The 23374-nt window shown below is 39.9% G+C and overlaps 1 protein-coding gene across 1 annotated transcript; it reads right to left on the bottom strand.

Annotated features, from left to right (window-relative positions):
• Positions 1-4779: 4779 nt before the first annotated feature.
• On the bottom strand, positions 4780-21561 carry ISOC1 (isochorismatase domain containing 1). The gene is made up of 5 exons (XM_054652191.2): positions 21184-21561; positions 11650-11769; positions 11278-11481; positions 10771-10887; positions 4780-6251 (listed from the first exon to the last, which is right to left on the bottom strand). The coding sequence occupies exons 1-5, from the start codon at positions 21481-21483 to the stop codon at positions 6105-6107; spliced, it is 888 nt and encodes a 295-aa protein (XP_054508166.1). The 5' UTR covers positions 21484-21561; the 3' UTR covers positions 4780-6104.
• Between the last annotated feature and the right edge of the window lie 1813 nt (positions 21562-23374).

Below are 23374 nucleotides of genomic sequence, written 5' to 3'. Positions count from 1 at the left end.
GAGGCATAATGAAGGCATATATTGAGAAAATGTGAAGTTTCTATTCAATACTGGTGATGTTAAAAAACGTGCTCTAAACTCTATTTGGAGCACAAGTTAAAAATTATGCAGAAATTATTTCCCATGTAATGAAACTACCGATAATGAGCAGTGGAAATATAGATTATCTACATTAACTAACCTACCTAGCAGAAAAAAAGAGTAACATTCAAACAATTTTACCCACCTTTACATTACTGTCCTTCATTGCTATACATAAATGCATATCCCTGCAAGGTGCAGTGTTTTGCTACGCATCCTAACCTTCTTCTACCACAATGCATTACAAGAAATATTTTCAGCTATTACTCTTTGCAAGCTCAGAACAGGTTTTTCATAGAGGAAATTACCTCAGCACAGCACTTCAGCATTTGTTAGTCAGTTTTCCACTGAGAATGCATACATAGATTTTAGGTAATTAATAACATGGAATGCAGATATTGCTGCTCTTCTTTCCATATGCGGAATATGAAATACAGATGTTTTTTAACATGAAAACATATTTCTGTAAGGAGATCACATTAACTATTCCCATCAGAAAATACACTATGTAAATTTGCTATATGCTACCCGGTTGTTTTAAACTAAGGGTAATATGAACATAATTTTTAATATTAGTAAAATATACTAAAATATGCCATCTGGAATGAATTTATGACACTTTTTATAGGAGAAACCATGTTTCACAGATACATGATTAGAGGGAAGCATTTAATATAACACAATACATTTTAAAATACAAATATATTTTATATATATATATATATATATATATAATGTAATCCACAAATCACGACTTTTCAGGAAAATTTTCTAACCTCATCTCACTTTACAGACTGGACATTGGTAGATCTTCAGTATTTGGGAACTTTGGACTGTCATTCGTTGCTGGGCTCAACTCCTGGAGATTGAGTATCCTCCTGAGTACTCATTAAAATAAAATAACTGTCTAAAACAATAAAATTGATGTTCTTTAGCTTTTCAGTTTTAGTCTTCTGCTTGACCTTCAGATAATTATGAGGTGTTTATCACCGAGAAGAGTGGTTCCATAGCAGACTTTAGCCTCTCCTCCCTTTAATGTGACCCCAGGAGAGAGATGAAAGCATTCAACTACTACTACTTCCTAGGAAGAAATTTGCTATTTTGCTCTCACAGGCTTCTTGCAATGTTTCCCTGGAGTGACTGATACCATGCTTTGCAAAGGTCTGTCTCCTGGAGAAGGCAAAGGCTGCTCTGAGACTTTGGATGGTCCTGGCATTGATGTTTCTTGTCACCTCCAGTCACAGTCACACATCGATCAAGTAGCTCGCTGTTATCAGCACCAACAGAGCTGACTGTTGCTAGCAAACAGCACAGTAATCAATACATTTTTTGGAAAAAAGAATTTTTACTAGGAACATCCAGCAGGGTTATTCAATGTGACAAACCCCCAAGATTTTCAGTGCCTGAGCAGAAATGTAAGAAAACTGAACAATGCCACCATGAACATACACAAGCAAAGAGAAGATATATAATGGCTGAAATTACTCTTAAGTTTGTGGGTCTTAAGCTATCCAGAGACCTAAAGTGGAAACACTGATGCCACAAGTTGACTAAATGCTTTGCTGAACAGTTAGCTTATTCCCATTAGCAAAGACTCCTACTTTATGAAGTCTTCCCTGTCTGCAGTACCTCAATTCATGTCCCCTTGAAATGATTATACCAAATGAAATTCTTACATTCTGAATCAAAAACTGAAGGTCAGAATGCCATAGCACAGGTAATACCCACCTTGGGAACATCAGTGCCAAGTATGTGGTGATCTTCAGTCTTTCTCCAACGCCTTCTCCTTCATTTGATAGCGGAATATTTGCCCTTCCAGTTGGCAGTTTTTGTGCTACTTAGAGCCAAAATATGCTTAGCAGTCTGCTTTTTGGACAGTTATAATGAAAACAAGGTAAAATCACTACAGGAAGAAAATAAAGGGCACAGTAAGATAGAGGCAATGACTGCTGTGACCTACTCAGTTTTTGAAAAGTAAGGTATGTAACTCTGCATAAACAATGTTCCAGCTTCCTAACACCCCTATGCAAAAAAAAAGAAGCAAACCAGTAATAATTAGAAAACTTTTTCTTCCCTATTTTGCCTTTGCACTTCACCATCTATTCTCTATTAACTGCTCTCTTCATTTGTTTGCTCAATCTTCTCTCTTGAGCAGATAAAAAGGTTTCATTAAAGTAAAGCCTAATGCTGTCAGTGGCAGGAGAGCTGCCAACCCTGGCAGTTTTCGTAAGTCTATTAAGCTGACCTAAGCATGCTAATACTTAATAAATTCCCTCCATTCACAGCAATCCTTTGCAAATATCCTTTTATCTCATATGGAAAACTAGGTTAGGCAATGCAAATGAGTAATAAAGGACCAGACCCCACATTTTGGGGTGTATTTATGTATACACACAGTTGCATCAAAGAGGAGCAGCACATACAATCAACTGCAATCTCTGCTGTACCAGAAGTACTAATTACAGATTACAGAAAGAGCTAACAACAACTTGATACGAGTATTCAAATTACTAAGATGAAAATGGCACTGGACAAACAAAACAGATCTTTTTTCCATGGATTTCCTTCAATAGTTAATTTGCTGAGCAGATTTTCTAAACCTTTTTGAAGGACATCTGCTATACCTATTCAGTACATTTTATCTCTAGTTTATCCAGCAAGCAAAATAACCCCAAACCCCAGATTCTAAAAATCACTGCCATCTTCTGCCATTACCAGTTAAAGTGGAAAAAAAACACTTGGAAGAACAAGTGGACTGCAAAGCACTACTAGTCAGCATCATCCCTTACCAAAGGAAAAGCCTTTAACATCATTTGTCACTATTCAGGGTTCCAGAGGTCCAGGAATTACTTTTTAATTCAAACAAAGCTTTTAAAACAACAAAGTATCTAGCCTTCATCTCTTCACTAAGAGAAAAACAATCTGTAGCAGTAGAAAATGACTAATTGGAATTTTCTCCTGAAAGTCTAATGTAATTGTTCAGATAAAGTAATAAATATGAGGGCAGGGCGTGGAGCGGAGAGAGAGTTTCCTATGTCTAATAAGAAATGTACTCAATAAGCAGCAGGATTTAAGTAAACATGTGCCTCATAGCTACTAACAGGCAAGTGCAAAAATGATGGTGAAACTGCCCAACAGCATAATTTCTTCAGCCATAATAGAAAACATTAACTCACAATAGCTGATATTTTATTCATTCTCTGTTTTCAGGTTTTGCAAAGGTTACTTGAAACCCTACTCAGTTTAGTTCATACAAAATTATAATGCACATGGAAACATAATAAAAGGACCATAGTTCTGTGAATAAACAGGATCACATTTTAAACACAAAACCTAAACTGTATTAATAAGAAAAAAATACTCATCTTTGTAAGGATCCAGCAAATTAAAACTAATCACACATATATCTTGCTATACTTAATGCAGCATTTATATATCAGCTACTGCAGTGAGGTAAACAATGTATTAGCAACCTCGCACAGGACCAGAACTCCTACAAGGGAAAATAAACCACCCTTCTCCATCAATTTCTGCTTCCCCAAGAAAAGAGAAATGATGCTGAAGCCACCTAGAGCAGGTGACAATTGTATTGCTTAGCCATAGCTGTGGTGAAGTTTTCAAATAAAGAAAAGCTTGACAGAGAGCTTCTTCACAATCAGCTGAGTATACCCTTAGGCAATCCTCCTCCACTTTATTTCATTAATTTATTTCCTATCCTCGCAGAACAAAACAAGTACTTACTCTACATATCACAATAGCCCACAGGCCTCTTCTCTAACGACTCATTTCTGCTGTTCTGCTGCAATGGAACAGGCACTTGTCACGGAACAGAAAATATGGATGAGTTGAGAGCAATGAAGAAGCAAAGGAAATTTCGTCCAGTGAATAAACTTCCTTTAGGTAAGAGAAACATGGCAACGATTTTTTCCCTTCTTTTTAAATAAACATTCTTACAATCTCATCTGAATGACCCATGTGATGCTGAATAATGCATCCATCTAACAAAAGAGGAATGTATTTCATCCCTAAATTCACATCTAAGAGCTCCATTTTATAAAACAACCCTGGGTATTCCTGAATTTCTGAAAAGAGAAATGTAAATGAAGATGCAACATCTGTCCTTCAACTTACTTTTCTACGAAAGTGGTAAAATTTTAGTAACAATACCATTACCTCTTAAAAGTCCATGCATTTGTTTTTGAGGCAACTGATAGGGTTTCAAAAATAAACATGGGAAAAAATGCTATAGTTTTTTCTCCAATTACTTCTCTCAGTACCATCAACACATAACAGTAAGGACGGGAATAAACTCATTATTTCATAAGAAATGTACAGTATTTTAGTGCACAGCTGTTGATTTGATTAATATAAGTGAACTTTGTACTGCTAAGAAACACAATTAATATACGAGGAAAGTAGGTTAAAAGTAGGTCAGCAATAGAGCAAGTGTTCTTAACCCAACTAGCATTGCAGCCTCCAGCTTGAAGCATAATGTTAATTCCTCATATTCTAGAGTGTTAAATAACACTGTAACTAGATGCTGAAGACAAGAATCATTCAACATTATCCACCCTTGATCTTTACACAAAATTCCCATGACATCCATAGAACTTCTACAGCTGTACAAACTAGAATAAAGTCCATGGCAAACACAGCTTTCAGGATTTGCTCTACAATAAATATCACAAGCAAAAAAGAGACAGCAAATGTTAACTTTTTATTTCTTTTGAACAAAGGTTATATGAAACAACTAAAATTATTTTTATTTATGAAACAATTCTTTTAGAGCCATCTTGCAGGGAAAATAAGCAATTTAAAACAATACATATACTTTAATAGCTTCTCTACCAAAAAGATCAGTGGTTAGTATGACATCTTCTAGTACTCTTTAAAAAAAATAAATGTCTCAGGCACACTGTAAACTTTATACAACATTGTTTAATCCCCTAGAACATCAAGGAAGTGCCTTTATGAATAATCACTTATTGAAAGATTAGTTCTAGATAGAAAAAATATATATCATTATGTTAAAGATGCTATTTTTCTGAAGAATATTTTTAGACCAAATTCTATTCACACTCCACCCAACTATAGACCACAAAAAAAGCACAAAATCCGAAAGAGGCTAAACCTTCTTTCAGAGCCCTCTTGAGTAAATTAGACAGAATTATTCAATCTAACTAAACAGGGACAAAACAAAGCAAAATAAATCTAAACATATTAGTAGATTTAGCACACAAACCTGTAAAGTTTTCATTATTAAACATCCTTAGCATTTCCAATTTAAAGCTTTGGTAATACTCCTAAGTTCTGAAGGAGTTGACACCGGTTGTTTATAAAGAACTCATTACACAACAGTCTTCTGTTTGTATACACTTAAGGAAAGTACAGCCTTGGGCAGTCAATTTCAGTATAATCAAAAGTCATGATGCAGACTTCAGCTACCTAGGGCAATCAAACATCAGCTCTGCTTGATTTATGTGTCTTGCCTCAAAGTGCTTAAATTTTATCCTAGAGAACAAAAGCGCACATATAGGTCATATATCTTACTCAGTTTTAACTTTTGCCCTAATAAAATACTTCATTTATATAGAACATTAAAGCATATCACATTTATCCAACAAGTAATTATCTTCTATTAATACAAAAGTAAAACAGGACATCACAGAACAATTGCAAAGCACACAATCAAGGGGTGTCACAGAAATATGCATTTTTTTGAGCTGTTACAATCAGCGTATAGTATAGACTAGCAGGCACCTCTGTTAATTTATTTTTTTAAATAAAGAAATTTGACAACAAAAGGGTCCTCTAATACTCAGAACTTCTGACAGCTGTAACTAAACAGAACATATTGGCACCCAGACATATAACCAGACAATTTTGCTAAGGCAAGCACAAGTATGTCAATTTTTATTTTTACACTCCTACCAAACTTTGAGCAAAAGAACATGTACATGTGCGCTTATAGCCTTCCTTCCTCTGTAAAGAGGACAGTGAGATCTGCTTTCTCCATACCTGCTTTAAACTTTGGAAAGGAGCCCTGACTCAGGGGCGCTTGCCTTAATGAGATTTTGAATTTCTTTGAATTTCGGATGTTCTTTATCAGCTACCAGCTGCAGCAATATCGCTTCGCTAGTAGTAACTATAATTCCAGTACGTGCAAGACGCTGAAAAATAAAAGAGCAGAGAGAAATCATGTAAGGTATTTGCAAATGTGAATGAGTGAATTTTGAAAGAAAAGATGCATTTTTAAAAACATCTCCTATGAACAAAAGCACTGTCAATTCCATTCCAGCATTACTTAGTGGTACAATTTATAAAGCTAGGACAAAAAACTGACAGAGTTTAAACTTTTCTATGGCAAAAGGCTGCCCTGGATTACAAATAAGGCTTTCTACTTGAACTAGATTCTTTCCCCAAGTCAGATTTAATAGGCAGCAGCCCCACACATCTTAATAACAACCCTTTCCCCTTGCATAACCCAGAGGACAGCTTTCTTCACTCTCATGCAGATGAAAGGCCTGGGTAAAAAAATAAAATAGCAAGGTCCAACTTAACAGCATTAAGCATTAAGAAATTGTAACAATTTCTCTCCTAGTCGTTGTTATGTACGACTACTTCAGCTTTTGGACTACAGAGCAAACTAGTAGCAATAATCTCTGGAGAAAGAGGAAAAATCTCTTCTACAGACATTATAAATCAAACTGGTACGACAGCAGCTCTTTTTAAATGATGTTTCGCCCCACGTTGGGCCGCCACTTTAATAAAGCCTCTGATTTGGCCTTATCATAAACCAGAGCACTAGGGCTCAGGAGCTCAGTCCCTGAGTAGGGACTGGGTGCCCGAGGCTAGCTTGCTCATGCCAACGCCGCAGGGCTACCATCCAGCAAGCATGGTGATTGTCAGCTCTATAGTGATTGCAAGCTCTCAGGATTTCAGCTCTGCTTGCTAGGTAGTGGTGCCCTGGGCTTGAGGCTGCATCAGATGGAGAGAGAGGAGAAGGAGAAGGCACAGGCTGTTCCACAGAGATGGCTTTATTTGGGGAGGTCCGTGAAGGGTCTCTGCTCTTCTTCTTTCTCCCTAATGGGGTACAGCATGCTTCTTTTATAGGGTTGGAAAGGATCCAAGCTTGACCAATGGTAAGGGGTTAGCATGACATTGCCTTATAGGGTTACAGAGATAGGTTAAGGGCGGAAGACAGGGAAACAGGCATTTTCTTTTGCTGTTTCAGCATTCCTATTGTTCATATTCTCCATGGTGCTTTTCCTAAATCTATGGGGTTTACTACATTTCATTACAGACAGTAACTCCAGAGTCAGTTCTCACAGGCTACAGGATAAAATATATAGCTGCAGAGAAAGCAAAACCAAAAGAAGTCTGCTAGATCTTTTAAGTGTGCAACTCAACAGGGCTTGGGCTTCACGTAGCCCAAGGTACAGGACTTACTATAAAGTTATTGGACTTTTAAAACTGTGGTTGTTGCTTACATAACAAAGTTACCTTCAGCAAAACCTGATCAACCCATGCCCCCCATCATCTTCCCAGCCATCATACAGATGCTTTGGCAGTAAACCTCTTCATAGAGTCAGCTTTACCTCTCTCATCCTCTACTCAGCTGCATGCTCCACCAAATCTAATGGGATCCTGAAAGGGCTAAGGGAGGGCAAGTGGCAGAGAACAGACATATGTACATACAGGTTTCAACTGTAATCATTAAAGTAAAGAGAAGCTCCAAACTTTCCAGCTCTTCAATTACAAACCAACTGATGGGTGAAAGTTAGTAACTTTAAGGGACCAACCAGTAAAGTATATGTAACTACAGTCCACATAACAACAAACTAACAATATTGGATTTACTGAATTCAATACTTCCTACTTGCCATTACAGCAACAAGCCTCTCAACGTTCTTACACTGAAACAAAGTAACTACTTTCCTCAGCTCTCCTACTCAGTAGAACCATATTTGTTAAAATTCACATGCATACAAAAAAGAAGAAAAATAGAAAAATTTATACGAAATATTATGGCAATGTTTTCAACATGAGCCTCTCCAAGAATACAAAGGTTTTGGTTTTAACTAGCATGGATGAGAAAAAAAATCTAGACCCTTAAAAAAATCATTTCTGTCTGTGAAATGTTGATTGAAAAGAGAGAACACCTTCTCTTTAAAAGCAAAACACACCATAACATTTCAAAAGAGGCTGGCATTGCCTCATATCTTCTCTAGGACTAGATATTATTTTTATAAATTTTAGATTAGCAGAAAATAAGAGATACATTTGCTAAGTATATTGGATGATTTCCAAGGAAATCACAAGTTTTCTTAGAAGAGAGTCTTTGAGAAGGAAAGTATCGACAGTATGTTGCATCCACACTGCAGAAAAAAGTAGAAAAGACAAAGAACAGAAAAGAAATCCAGCAGAAGCAGACGAAGCTGTCTCAATCTGAGACCAAGCACTGGCATAGGACATCTTCATCAGACGGGGCAGATTCAGAATAGTCATACTCTTTGGAACAACAAAGATTCAGAATAGTCACATCCTTGAAATTTGGGTTGAGTTATTTCATCAATGAAAATGTCAAGATTTTTTTGTTTCTGAGGGTTTTTTTAATGAGTTGTTGCCTGCTGTCATTTTTAAGCACACAACAGAAGTGGAAACAACCTGTTATCCAAGCAGACATGAATGCTTTCATTACCAATTAAGTCAAATTGCACTTCCTAGTACACCCACTCAAATATTTGTATATTCATCACCAGCACAATCAAAACACATGCTATGTGATGGGAAATGTGGAGAACTGAAGGGGCAGGTGAGACCAGATGGGAGTTATTTGGGGCTACTGAGGTTATCACTGCAAAGTCCCTCTTTATTATTCTTGAAAGGTGACTGTGAATAGAGAAGGGCTGTGTTATTGTGAAAAGGCAAATGTTACATTCATCTTCCCAGAAAGGTATGGAAAAGGATCCAGGAACCCTGGTCAATAAAGCTCACCTCAGCTCACCAGCTTGCATAAGTTTGCACAAGAGACAATGTTAGACTCATTTATTAAAAGAATGTGACTAGGAACTGTGAGCTGTATGGTGAAACTAAAGCAGGATTACCCAAGACTTTGGTACGTTGCCCACTTCCCCCATAATGCCACAGTCAACCAGGATTAAGGACATGTCCAATACATGTCCGTTTCTGCTGGTCTCCTCCTCCCAAGCATGCCCATGTCTTGCTTGCTCTAGCCCACACCCCTTGGTAGCACGTTTAAGTGAGGCTCTGTAACACAAGAAGCGGACAATGTTGATATGTGCTCCTGCCATGTGCAGCAGAGAAGGTGTTGCTGCTGGCTCAACTCCGCACAGCAAGTGTTGGCTCACTCATATTGTAATGACTGACAACACAAGGGACTACAGAAAAACGCTTTCTTTTGCTTACTGAGAACACGTTGCAAAGGTGTACCAAAAAGTTACCAAAAATGGAAAAATTTACAGCTTTTGCAAGCAATCACACTTCTAAGATCAATACCTTTTTGCCTAGAAAGTAAAGCAAAGCTAGCTAGTCACTCTTTTAACCTTTATTACATTGGCCCAATTTCTATGCTTACAGACACATTGTAAGTAATAAATGTACAAAAACATACACAATAAGGCCATAATAAGGTCACAATAAGGCCATAGTAAGGCCAACAGATTTCAGGTTTTCTATATTTGTTTTGTCTCCTACTGCTGCTGCACCACATTGATTTGGGAAGTCCATGACTTCAGTCACTCCTGTACTCTGTGTGTGTCCCTATGCTCTATGTGACAGTTGACATTAGGTTTCCACTTAATCAAAGTCACGGGTTTCATCAATCACTGTGTGCTGGGGATTTCTCTTTAGCCTTTAAGAAATTAAGTCTCCTCAAAATCTATGAAAAAGCATAACATGCTGTGGTTATCATTAGTTTCTACTTCAAATAATTATTAGGGCCTGAGGCAAAAAATTGCAATACTTAATGTATGTATCAGGTTTTGACTTTCAACAGTGATGCCTGTGGGCAAATTAGGAGTACACCATCAAAAAATCATTTGAATGAATTTGCTACAACATAGTTGTATGCGCTTTTAAATCTTCTTGTTACATTTATCTCCACTTTCTCAACATTTAGTTTGCCTAAGCTCCTAAAAGCAGGGGGGAGGGGAATGTTTACTATAATCAGGGTCTTGAGATTAAGCTTTAATTTGCACTGATGAGGAAAAGCAGGAGGAGGGACAGAGGTACAAGGAGATTTGAACAGGATCACATACTGTATTTCATTGCACTTTAAGAATTTCAACACCTGAATAAATACTCCTTGGAACAACAAAGCCAAAAGCTTTATAGCACTTTTACCCTGCTGTAGAGATAATACTGCATAAAGGGATATGCTAAAATACAAATGTTATACAGAGCAATCTATATTGTACGGAAAAATCACTGTTAAATTCCAAACATTCCAAACTGGGTTATGCATATTAAATTATAATTCAAGGAGATTAAAAAAAGCCAGTACTTCTTCTCCATTTTTAATGCTATTTTAAGAATCAGAGTACTCATCTCTTCTCAAATCTACTTTTATCCACTGCTTCATCCATAGAAATTCCTTGTTAGCCTACAATAAGCAGAGAACTTAACACACCAACCCAAGGTGAAGAAAGCCCCGACTAAGAAACTTACTTCAAGAGCAAACATTCTGTCCATCATACTTCTTGACGAGGTGGCATCAGCTACAATATGAACTTCCAGACCTCTGCCAATTAATTCCAATGCTGTTTGCTGGATACAGACATGAGTCTACAGGGGAGAAATCAAAGGCAGAAAAGCCACCAACAAACCATTATTATGAAATGAAAGTCACACAACCACAAATTAGAGTACATAATTAATTAGAGTGCAAATATGTATTTTTCTACCCCTGGCAGTATGAGGGAACTCAATATGCATTTTAAATGCCAGTTAAGACTGTGACAAGTGCCTGTAGTTTACAAGTATCTCATCTCAAATTCTTTAATGAGATAATATTAATGACAACACAAAAATAATTTATTCTGTAGAGGATATCTAAGCTCTAAGTAATATAAATTATATAAATTGAGTTGGTTTGTTTTAATTACACAAAGTGATGCCCCTTTGAGGGCCAATAAACATTACCATAAACCAGTGTAAGAATTGCAATGCACCTACTTCTACTCCAAAGAGGACAATACTCCGGACACCAGGGATCTCTGCTAATGCCGCTTCAACTTCTGGCAACACCATTGAAAATTTTGTCTTGGGAAGCACAAGTTTAGCTCCTGTTAAATCAATTTCTTGCACAGTGCTGCCAAGACCTTTGGGATACTGTTCAGTGACAATAACTGGAATTCCCAAGAGCCGTGCACCTTGGAGCTGTAAGAGGACAGAGAGAAAAACATTTTCAAAAAAAGGAAAAAAAAAGAAAACGTAGAATAACAATAACAAAAACATTGTTACTATCTAATACTAAGTAATAGTTAAACTGTATGTAAAATAATAAAAAAAGTTTGCAACGAGTGATCAAAACTCACTACAACATACCAGTCGTTGACCCACGCTGATGATATCACCGAAGTATTTGATAGCAGGCCGGAATCGCTCTTGCATGTCACAACAGAAAAAAACAGTGCTTGAGGGTGTCAGGTTGCCCAAAGTAGTAATCTGAAAAAAAGAAAAAAAGGTAATATTTTCCATGGCAGTGGATATCCCTTCAGAAATGCAGCAGAATGAGGAAGAGTTTGCAATACATCTGCTAGATTATGGATTTATGTTACTTTGAGTCAAAATAGGAGACAAGTTTTTCAAGCCTAATTTTGGTATGTTTCTGAAGTAAAATGAATAGCTGATACTGAACAGTACGGTATAGTCATCAATTTTTAATCACGATTTTATTAGGTGGGAAGCAGAATTCCACATAAATGTACATGGATATTTCTGAACTCTGAAGGGGGGCAGAGGAACACACCACCTAAATAATAGCAAAAAAAAAAGTACCAAAAGCAAAATTAACTCTTCAAATTCATTTTTAAATCCACAATTCTTGGAAATCAAATAGACTCAGGATAAATTAAAGTTTAAAAAATTCATACTTCCACTTGCTTTCAGATATTGTATGTACATATATTTTCAATACTTCCATTGTGTAGTCAATTTGATTTGTCTATGACATCTTTTTGCACAAGTCTGATGAAAGTCCAAAGCTAGAAAGAAAGTAGAGGAGACTGTAAATATTAGAAACCAAACTGAATGCATTTTAATGACAAAAGTAATCTCCTAGAGTTTCCCTTATACAAGGTACCAAGTAGGGTAGAAGGGAGAGGATAAGAAAAATAAGGCAAATACTTAACTTTCTTACACTTAGAAAGAGTGCTTTGTATTTTTATAAATAAATTACTTGCACTACCAGTCGAACCAAAGTATAGGGCTTCAGATGGAAGCTACAGGGAAAGAAAAGAGCTACATACTATCATTTAGTTGTAAGGCAACTCAAGAGAAGTTACGTCCATTCAGGAGCTTTTCAGCAGACAGATAAATCGAATTGAATAAAGATCTTCTGGGAAGTACCCATTAATTATATACACTTCATTTTCTGCAATCTGGGGTTGTAATGTTTTAAACTTAAACAAAATTACAAAATCTGTAAAAGAATGTATTTCGGAAGACTGCAGGTGTATTGGGTTAACGTGCAAGGTTTTGGTAGTGAGGGGAGGCTGTAAGGGTGGCTTTTGTGAGATGCCAGAAACAGCCTCATGTCAAGAGAGCACTAATGCCAGCTGAATCCAAGACAGATCTGTTACATCAGTGATGCTGGTGACATCTCTATGCTAACATATGTAAGAAAGGGTAAAAAAACCCACTGTCCAACAGCAGCTGTGAGAGGAGGGTGAGAATATGTGGGAGAAAGAGCACTTCAGACACCAAGGTCAGTGTAGAAGGAGAGGCAGGAGATGCCCCAAGTGCTGGAGCAGAGATTCCCCAGCAGCAGCTCCTGGTGCAGACCATGGTGAGGCAACTGTGCCCCTGGAGCCCATGGGCTTCCACAGTGGAACAGAAATCCACCTGCAGTCCATGGAGGACCCCACAGCACAGCCTTGAAGAAGGCCTGCAATATGCCTTAAAGAAGGCTGAGACTCTGAAGGGCCCCGCTTTAGTGACTCTCTGAAGTGACCTGTGACTGTCGAGCCCATGTGCAGAATGTCTGGGAAGGAATGCAGCCTGTGGGAAGGATGCATATTTGGGAAGTTCATTACATACTATCTCACACAGGAGGGACCCCTCTCTGGAGCAGGGGAAGAGTGTGAAAAGAATGAGTGGGAGAGGTGAAGTTTTATGAACTGACCACAAACCCCATTCCCCATCCCTCTGTGCTGCTTGAAGGGAAGAGGTAGAGAAGTTGGAACTAGAGCTAAACCAGGGAAGAAGGGAGGCATAGGGAAGAGGTGTTTTTACATTTGTTCTTATTTCTGCTTATTTTACTTGGTTATTGATTAGCACTATATCAAACTGATTTCCCCAAGTCTGTTTTTTCTATGAACAGTAATTGGCAAAATTCCTCTCTGTCCTTATCTTGATGCACAAGCTTCTTGGTCATATTTTCTCCCCTCTGTCCTACTGAGGACAACAGATGGAGCAGTTTGGTGGGCACGTGGTGGCCAGCCAAGGTCAACTCACCACAAAGGAATTCGGAATTGATAAATATTCATTCCAAAACTTTCACGGATTCACCACATGTCTCCAGAGTAAAATGATGCTGATCTCAATTCCCAAGGCCATGCTTAATAATAGCAATGCTTAAACATATGCAATGGCCTGTTCAAACTGTTGGGAAAATTACTTGTATGCTAACAATTGCAAATACTAAATTCCCTCAGTTCTCAGATTCATTACACCACTACTGCCAAAGCAGCAAGCATTCATAAACATGGTTCCTCTAGTCCTTGTGAGCCAAACAGCAACACTCTCAATACAAGCAGTTACAGAGGCAAATGCAGTAACAACCACAGTGCAGATGATGTAACACTGGGCTCACTGATACCACAGGAAGACAGAAGAGCATCACAACAGGCATTAGGGAAATCTTTTTCACCAGGAAGATACAGCTGCACTGAAAAAATTTACCACAGATGTGAGATTTTCAGTCCTATGAGATTTCAGTATTCAGCAATGCAGCAGCTGATTTGATCAAGGGGCTAGGGAAGACAGCCTCTAGATACTTTTCCCAAGTAACACTTCTGCAACTCTACACCAGGTAATGAATGAGGTCTGGGACCAAGAAAGATTTGACATAAAATAAAATAGCCACCTTGTTCTTGAATACCATCCATCATACCACATCATTTGCCTGAACAATGAAAAAGGCAGTTGGCAGGCAGTATTAATGTACAATTCAACACCACAGGGAACACATACTGTGACCCATTCCAGCTCTGGCACTTACTACCATCACAGAAGTCAATCATGACATTTAACTTTCCTACTGCTAAGCAATAAAAACAAAAAAATTGGAATAAACAATATTTATAAGTGTGGTTCCTACTGTGCCATTTTGTCTTAGCATTTATATGACAAGCAAAGACTATCATTTTCTCCTTTAAATCTTTCCATCACTTTAACAGCTGCACCAGAGGAGGTTTAGGTTGGACATTAGGAAGAATTTCTTCACAGAAAGGGAGATCAGATATTAGAATGGGCTCCCAGGGAGGTGGTGGAGGCACTGTCACTGAGGCATTGAAGGAAAGACTGGAGGTACCATTTGGTGCCATGCTCTAATTGATATGGCAGGGTTCAGTTATAGGCTTGACTCAATCTCAGAGGTCTTTTATAGTCTAACTGATTCTGTAATTCTGTAATTTTTTAACATCTGTCTGAACCACAAACCATCATGGAGTACAGAATGACCAACGCGAAGTTAATCTACTATATGCACCTTCCTCTGCCAGTGCAGCAGATGGCACCACCACCCCTAGCAGAGGAACAAATGTGAATAGAGTCGGAAAGTCTTCAAGAAGCAGCATAGTCTTCCCCTACGGAAGGATCAAACAAACACAAATAATATTCTTCAGAGATGACCATGTGGTCTGACCCATCAGAGACAGAACTCTTGTAAAACCCATCCCACAGCTCTGTTACCTTTGTCTTTTAGTGTTTTCTCATCCATACCTCCTTTGCTCACATTTATGATTATTACTTACAGTTAGGTCCACAGTGAATTTGAAACACAAGAGCATTACAACCCTCCCTCACATGGATAACCAGGTGCAGAACTTATTACCAGACCTTAAGAATCAGAGCTTTAGGTCTCCCTTTAGGCCTTCCTTTCCCACTCCTTGTTCTAAAATGTATCTAATGCTTTTAGTATTTCTTCCTACAAATTGTTCTCATGGTCCTCCCTGGGGTAGTTTTCAAATTGCAGTCTGGAACGAGGCACTCAATACTACTATCACAACAGTGTTTCTCTGCCCATACTACTTCACTGCTCTAGCAGAGCCTCAAATATCAGCCAATTCACAGCCCTTCCAGGCCCTGTTTATTCTGTACTTTCCAGTACAGTATTTGCTCTTTTCATAATGGATGATACATAGACTCCTGAGGTATATTTTAGATTTATAAATCATCCCCTGAACTCTCCCTCATCTTCTGTTTGTGTAGCTGATTATTTCTACATTGCTACTTCCATTTTGAAATGCATCTTATTGCACCCTGTTTTTCCAGCTTGTCCTGAAATACCTGAAGTCTGCTTTTTCAGATGCTTGCAGCTCCTTCCAGCCTGGGATCTTCTGCAAAAACAGTATTTGCCCTAAGTTTTGTCAAGGAGAAGAACAATGGAATAATTAAAAACAGTGGATTTGAAAGCCATTTTATAGAGCACAATTCAATTTTATTCTGATTTGACAGTGAAGTGCAGAAGAAAACTGACTGTCTTTCAAGCCACAAAGTATTCTTACTGCAGACTTACATGGAATCTCATATGTTTATGTCAAGAAGCACAGGAAGCTGGAGCAAAAGCACTATATCTGCTTTTCTTTACTGGCAAGTTGGTTTCATATGATTTAATTTATGCCTTCAGATTCATGCCAGCAGCTCTCTAAAATAAAGTTGTGTCAATTGTATATTTGCTAAATAAAAGCTTTTACAAAGTCTAACACAAATAATTCATATATTGATTTTCTTATTTATTTCTGATTAGCAGTCTGAATTGTGGCAGAACAAGAGGAAACTGGAAGAAAGAGAGGCTAAGATCAAAGAGTAACACTTGCTGGTGTTACATGGAAGACCAGATGTGGGCAGGGCAGAGTGCAGCAGAAAGCAGTTTGAAATTAAGTTTCATAAACAGTAGCTAACAGAGTCTATAAATAAATTCATGTAAGTATTTGCTATGTATAAAGGAAAGGTTTCGTTTAGTAGTTCTTTAGTGTGCCACATAAATCCTACAACTCACTTGCTTTCAATGCCATCCCCTCCCCATCTACAAGAATGCTGTGACACTTCCACTTCACATCTGGCAGTGAAAATCACCCAGACCTCCCCAGTGCAACATCCCAAAGAGCTGGGGTGAGGGCAAAACTACACCTAAACATCAAACCTGGGCTGGCACATCAACACCTGTTTGACTTCACTGCAGAAAGAGGCAAGCTGGGTAAGGACTGTGAGTCACTGCAGCCACGCAGTATCTGCCTGAATCCATCCTGCATATTACATCTACTCAGCCGCAATACCATTAAACAACTTGGACTCAAAATAAAAGTAAAAAAAAACAAAACATCAAAACCCAAATGACCTGAAGTTCCCCTCAACAGTACATAAGCATTTCCACTTGTTGCACTTCACTTCTCTTAGTTAGGATTTTCTGTCCTCCAGCTGAAGGTTACCCACAGCACAACCAGAATAGGTACATCAAATGGTCAAGTAACCTGATGCAGCTCTTTTACCCAGCTAAAGAAGTCTAGGACCTTGTCCAGACCAGGATTTAAAGGTATGCTGTCACGAGTTACATACAGCTTTAAATCCTACTCTAGAAAAGACCTAGGTGGGAAAGGAGAGGTGCTTTTCCACATCTATTTATCATCTCTGCTGATTATTATTATTATTAATCAGACAAAAATGTGATTGAGATGAAGTACTATAATTATAGGTTCAGCTTTACAAAAATATTCACATATACTGACTCGCTTTTTATCTGTTCTTTACCTGTTCAAAGTCCGGGAAATCATGAGACTTACAAAATGAAATTTCCTCACAGTATTTGTAATGAACAAGAAACTGGAAGAAAAGAAATAACCCCATTTGACATCACTAGTGACGTCATAAATATCATGTCACCTACTAAAGGTTACATACTAAAAGGGCAGACTGGGGGATGTTGCAACCTTGGTATTTCAAGAATGGCACAAAAGAGACAACAACAAAAAGAAGCTACCACCTTTTCTTCTGTATTTCTTAAAGAAAATTGGTAAGATTCAGTTGTACTTTGCTGCCTGTATTTCAAATGTTAAAAAAATGGATCAATTCAGTTTGATGTATTTTAAGAGAAAAAGAGGTTACAAGTATTTCAATTCAGTAAAATAAATATTTATCTTATGCTAAGCTAATGTGCAGCCTTTTACATGTAATTCAGCATTTAAAAAGGACAGATTTAGTTAAAAAAACACATGATGTACATATAACTAATGTGGTACAAAAGTCTTCAGCAAAATTTAAAATTACTAAAATGCTTGTTACAGAGTAAAGATATACAAACAAGGAGTCTGGATTAGAGAAAAAAAAATCCTCTTTCAGTATTTTCAGCCCCTTTTCCCTCCCTCCTTTAAGATCCCACATGCTGCTTTTCAAAAAACTTATTTATTTAGGAATGCAATAGCTTATCAAAAACTTTCACCCTAAAACCCCCAAATAGAATCCCTGCAATTTATGCTTTGGCTTTTCCTGGTTTTCAGAACATCAACTTGGGTTCCTGAGTTAGTTAGTTCTAGCTCCAGACTATCTGAGTAATATCAGGTATATGCAATAAGAGTGAAAATCTGTGTATTAATTGTTATATTTTATTTAGCTTATCATTCAGCAGAGGTTTTTTCAAGACAGATATGACTGAGACATGAACCTGTCTCAAAAACTATCCTGAAATAGACATACTTTTATGCAATGGTTTCAGCAATAATTTTACCCTTTTAGCTTCAGTATCTTAAGGTTTACCAGTTTGTAAATACAGAGTACAAGCCCTCCTGAGGAGAAGTCACCTTGAAGTTATGACAGTAACTGTGAAATAGTCTCTCTTGGCTATGTATTTGCAAGCTGCCTAAACTGCTCTATTACACAGCTGTAATGTGCATATAGCTGTCTTTTCTTTGGATATCACCAAAGTCTTTTTCCTTACTTCTCTCCTCCAAAAGCAGGTACAACAACACTACAGGAAAATACAGTAACTTTTATAGCACTATTCTACTCTATGTAGAGGTGATTAAAGCGGTCCTGCATTGCTTCACCCAAACTACAAATATTATAGTCTCCTGTTAAAAGACTTTTATAAGACTTTATTTATGAAAAGCAGATGCAGTCCCTCCATTTGAGAGAGGTCTGAGGAAATGTCCCTGTCCACTGCATGTCTGGGTGGAGGAGATTTGAGTTAGGAGTGGCAGCCAGGCAGAACATCACAGTGCAGTGCTCCCCACCAGCCTGCCTAATGCTGCATGGCCATCAAAAGCTTAAGTGACTGTTTCATGTCAGGATATCTGGACCAAACAAATATATGAGGATGGTACAAAGGCATAAAACAATGAATGAGCAAACGTCCCTGTACAGATCAAGCTTTGAACTGAGTTCATGGAGTGGCTTTCCAAGGGCAGCATATGGTAATTCCTCCATGAGATTACTGCCCCCCTCAGCTGCAGGGACAAGAAATTGAAACAGTCCAGTCGAACATCATTTGATGCTGACATTCTGTGAGCTATTATACCAAAAGGCATCCTTCTATGACAGGCCTGCACAGGAATAAAAATGGAAGGATAACATACCAGAGATTAGCTCCCTTAAAGGTTAAAATCCTACCTCCAACTAAATGCATACATATACCTCATAAAACATGCATATGAAAACTCTGAAATTATTGTCTAGTGATACAGCTGCTAGCATCTCTGAATTTTAATTTTAAACCAGAAATATCTTTCTAAATATGAAAGTCTAATCACATCAGCAAACAAAAGTTGTCCCTCTTGAAACATACATCCAAAACAGTGATTCCACTGACTATGCCACGCACAGAGTTGACAAATCAATGTTGTGTGTAACTGCAGATAAATCATGGAGGAAGGGAGGGAGAAAAAGCAGGAGGGAAGGAAAAACTGGCATATAATAGTGGCAATGCCTGAATGAATACACAGAAAGTATAATATTCCCATCACTAAGTCCTAAAGGTCTTTAAAAGCTCAGCTGTGTCTGTATCATACCAAATGTTTCTCAAACAAGTGATCTCTGAGCACCTGTCTCTGGCTTAAGGCAAGCTGACTGACATCATTGTGATGTCTCATTTGAGACATCTTCAGCTCATTCACAGCTGCTAAAACATATCAAGGAATAACCCACAAATACCATCCTTTTCATATCAACAGCTGCAACAGAACTGCAACAGTATTGGTGTAAGTAGGCAATCAAATAGGCAATAATGCATAAAATACTGGTTCATCCTGAATCCCTGCAGACAAAGCTGTATAGCGCATTTGCACCCTGGGAGTGATGTATCCTTGTCTCAGTACTGACCTTTATTCCAAGACGTATGTCCTGCTACAAATGCTTGAGCTGCATTTACAGTTTCAGTGCAGAAGGCATCTGCAAGGGAGTCTTTGCAGAGTAGTGATCTGCATGCACAAATGAGAACCAAATTTTGACCTGAAACACTGTTATATGCCCAGAATACCCAAATTCTGTTTTTAAAATCCTTGCTTCCATTAACATCTATACCAACTCTTTTTGCAAGCTGGAAAGACTATTCCTTTCCAGTTTTTCTTATTGGGCCCCCATAAATTGCAACGCAGAAACAGAAAAGTTTTAAACTGAATATAATGAGTGTATATGATGTGCTAAGAATTTATTAAACTAATTTGCTCTTCTTAACCATTCTTTCCATACATAAAGTTAAGAATAAAAGATGCCAAAGGCAGCCTTAATGTACAGTGAAAGCAAACAGACCACCTTGAGAGTTTATGCATACAAGACACTATGATTAAGCAGAGTTTACAAACAGGATTAATTAGACATTTCTGAAAACATTAAGAGAAGACAAGCAATGTTTCAGCTCTCATGATAACACTTTTCCAACATCTGAGAAGTGTTGGCTAGGCAAACTAAAATTTCCGAATTATAATTTTTTTAAAGTGTTCTGAATGAAAACAGCAATGATGTGGGGTTTAATCTTGGGGTCTGTTTTGGTTTGTGGAGGTTTTTAAGTTGAATTCTTAGATACGGGAGAAAGGAAGAAGCAATGTGTTTTGAGTGGAAGTATTAGAGCACAACTTGCACCAATCTCTAGCAGGCATAAAAGTATCTTCATAGGAAAGCACACGTAACTGCATCTATCTGGCAGTCTGGCTTCCTGGTTTGTGGCTACAGAACTACCAAGCTATAGACCTGCATATCAGAAAGAGCTTTTTGAGGCAAAGAGGGATACAGAGGTCCTGATGAACTACAAGCCAAGATACCGAGCTCTGGCAGAGCCCACTTTACTGGCACTCTCCACCTCGCAGCATTACCCGCGGCTAAGGCCGGGTATGACCAGCCGCCTGATTTAATGGAGAGCATTGATTACTTCAGCGACCTGACTTGTCTTCCCATTCATGACGCCCAGTAAGTTCTGGCGAGCCGAAGGCAAAGCCCGGTATAGCACACGCGCGTGGCGCAAAGCGCACCTGCCTCCCCGGCTTGGGAAACCAAAAGTTTCCACGGAGAGACAAGTGAGCGCGGGCTGTGGGGACTGCGCCCGCGGTCCCAGCCGGCTCCAGGATCCCTCACTTCTCCCGGAAGGGGCCGGGGCCCGCCGTGGCAGGACGGGACGGGTTGCACACACGCACCTGTGGCGGCCGCTCTCACCTGGATCTGCAGCGGGACCAGGCGCACCTTGCAGCGCTCGTTGACCAGGAAACCCTTCGGCAGGTCGATGTACTGGCTCCACTCCTCGGCGAAGAGCTGCACCACGAACTTACGGTGCATGTCTATTTGGTCCCCGTAGAGGCTGAGGAACTTCTGGATCAGCAGCTCGTAGCCAGCGCCGTGGGGCACGCTGGAGGGCCGCGCGAAAACCGAGAAGCAGAAAAGGACGGGCACGGAGCCGCCGCCCGCTGGAGCGCAGCTCCCGCTGCCCGGAGCAGCACCCGGCTCCGCCGCCGCCATCTTCAGGGACCGCCGCGCCGAGCCCCGCCAGCTCGCTGCGGTCCGCGCCACCGCTCCTCCTCCCGCCGCCTCCTCCCCCCCGACCGGCCGGGCGGTGCCGGCGGGCCCCAATCCCGGCTGCGGCTGCTCCTGCTCCTCCTCCCCGCCATGGGGTTCGGCCCTGCCCCGCACCCCCATGGGGCTCAGAGCGTTGCCGGGGTGCCTTTATCGGGCGGACGCGGGGTGTCTTGGGCGGGAGCATGGTGCTTTCCCTGCTTAGGCGGACAGTGAGAAGAGCTGCCCCACACGGGCGCACTTGCCCTCGTCCGGGCGGAGAGAGGCCGTGTATCCCGGAGAGGAGCAAGGGGACACCGCCGCTGTGGCGGGCCCGGCGGGGCCCTTCCAGGGTCGCGCCGCGGGGCAGAGCGCGCTGTGGGGTGCGCGGGGCAGGGCGGGCTCGGAGCCCGGGCGGGCACCGGGCCCAGCCACGGCGGGGACGGGCGAGGCCGCGTCCCGTGCAAGCTGGGAAGGAAACCTGTTGGTAGAGCCTGAAACATGCCCGGTTCCTTTGAAGGGTGATCCAGCCCAGATCTGTACTGGGGACTGGTAGCTGAGTTCTCTACGAGGCTTCCTTCGGAATTGCCCTTTCTGAGCAGCGGGCGGTGCCCGAGCCGCGGCTCCGAGCTTCCAGCTCCATCCACGGATGAGGGGAAGTGAGCAGGATAGAACGCATATTTTTTCCTTCGTAGCTTCATGCTCTCTACCATATTTACTTTTTCTCCAGGGATGACTGACAGCTGAAATTGTTGCCCCTATTTTTGCCATAATTACCAGAGTTTCTGTTATATTAAAGTGTGCTTGGGGGAAAGATCTGAGTAGTGTGATACTCGCATGGAAAGAAAATACTGTGCTAAAAACAAGTGGAGGTTTGCATGCACTGTGCCAATGCACCATTAAGGTTAATGCATGTTTGCGTGGCACAGAGTTGATTAGGAGGATGGAGCACTTCTCCTGTGAGGAAAGGGGAAGACATCGGGGATTGTTCAGCCGGGAGAAGAGCAGACTTCAGGGTGACCTAATTGCAGCCTGAAGAGAGCCTACAAAAAAGATGGAGAGGGACTTTTTTACAAGGGCATGTTGTAACAGGGCAAAGGGAGTGACTTCAAACTGAAAGAGAGTAGGTTTAGATGAGGTTTGAGGAAGCAATTCTTTACTGTGAGGGTGGTGAGGCGCTGGAACAGGCTGCCCAGAGAAAATGGTGGATGCCCAATCAATCCCTGGAAGTGTTCAGGCCAGGCTGTATGGACCTCTGAGCAACCTGGCCTAGTGAAAGGCATCCCCCTGTTCAAAGCAGGGGGATTGGAGCTAGGTGATCTTTGAGGTCCCTTCCAGCACAGGACATTCTCTGATTCTATGCAAATTGTTCTTTGGCTTTACTGGTATCAGAAATTTGGAGCTGTCATGTTACATGACAATACTATGTTTTCAGTAGTTTGTTGGTTTGTTGGGGTATTTCACTGGAAAATACACTGTTGATATGATTTGATTTAAAAATTGCAAGGGTAAGTAGTCTTTTGCAGTTATTTACTTACTCGTGTACTCACTAGGCACCAAAGCAGCATGAAGTGATTATTTTATACATTAGCCAAGAAACAAATGTGCAATGGCACCTGCGCATTATAGGAAAAACATTGAAATGATACTGTGTTTAGGCAGAAATTACATATATTGAGGTGTATTAAGTCTAAAATACTCTCTTTTTTTGCTGTCTCTAACTGCCAGTGAATTCAGTGGTTTCATACAGAATTTCCACCTCCTTTCCACAGTAGATAGTGTCAAACTTATGTATTCAGTCTAACTGAACACATCTCTGTGGTTAAGATATGCTTTGAAAAGAGTGGAGAGCCTGTCC

This window comes from Agelaius phoeniceus, chromosome Z (genome assembly GCF_051311805.1).
Source record: "Agelaius phoeniceus isolate bAgePho1 chromosome Z, bAgePho1.hap1, whole genome shotgun sequence".
NCBI lineage: Eukaryota > Metazoa > Chordata > Aves > Passeriformes > Icteridae > Agelaius > Agelaius phoeniceus.
Note: the sequence above shows the minus strand (reverse complement) of the source record. Positions and strands in the feature narration are given on the sequence as shown.

Bases quoted from the DNA above. Each gene is read 5' to 3' on its own strand.
- ISOC1 (XM_054652191.2), bottom strand. From the start codon at position 21,483: ATGGCGGCGGCGGAGCCGGGTGCTGCTCCGGGCAGCGGGAGCTGCGCT. The intron at 10,888-11,277 runs GTAGGTGCATTG...TCTCCCCTGTAG, and splicing joins TTGTCCTCTTTGGAGTAGAA to ACTCATGTCTGTATCCAGCA. The intron at 6,252-10,770 runs GTAAGTTTCTTA...TTTATTTTTCAG, and splicing joins ACAGAATGTTTGCTCTTGAA to CGTCTTGCACGTACTGGAAT.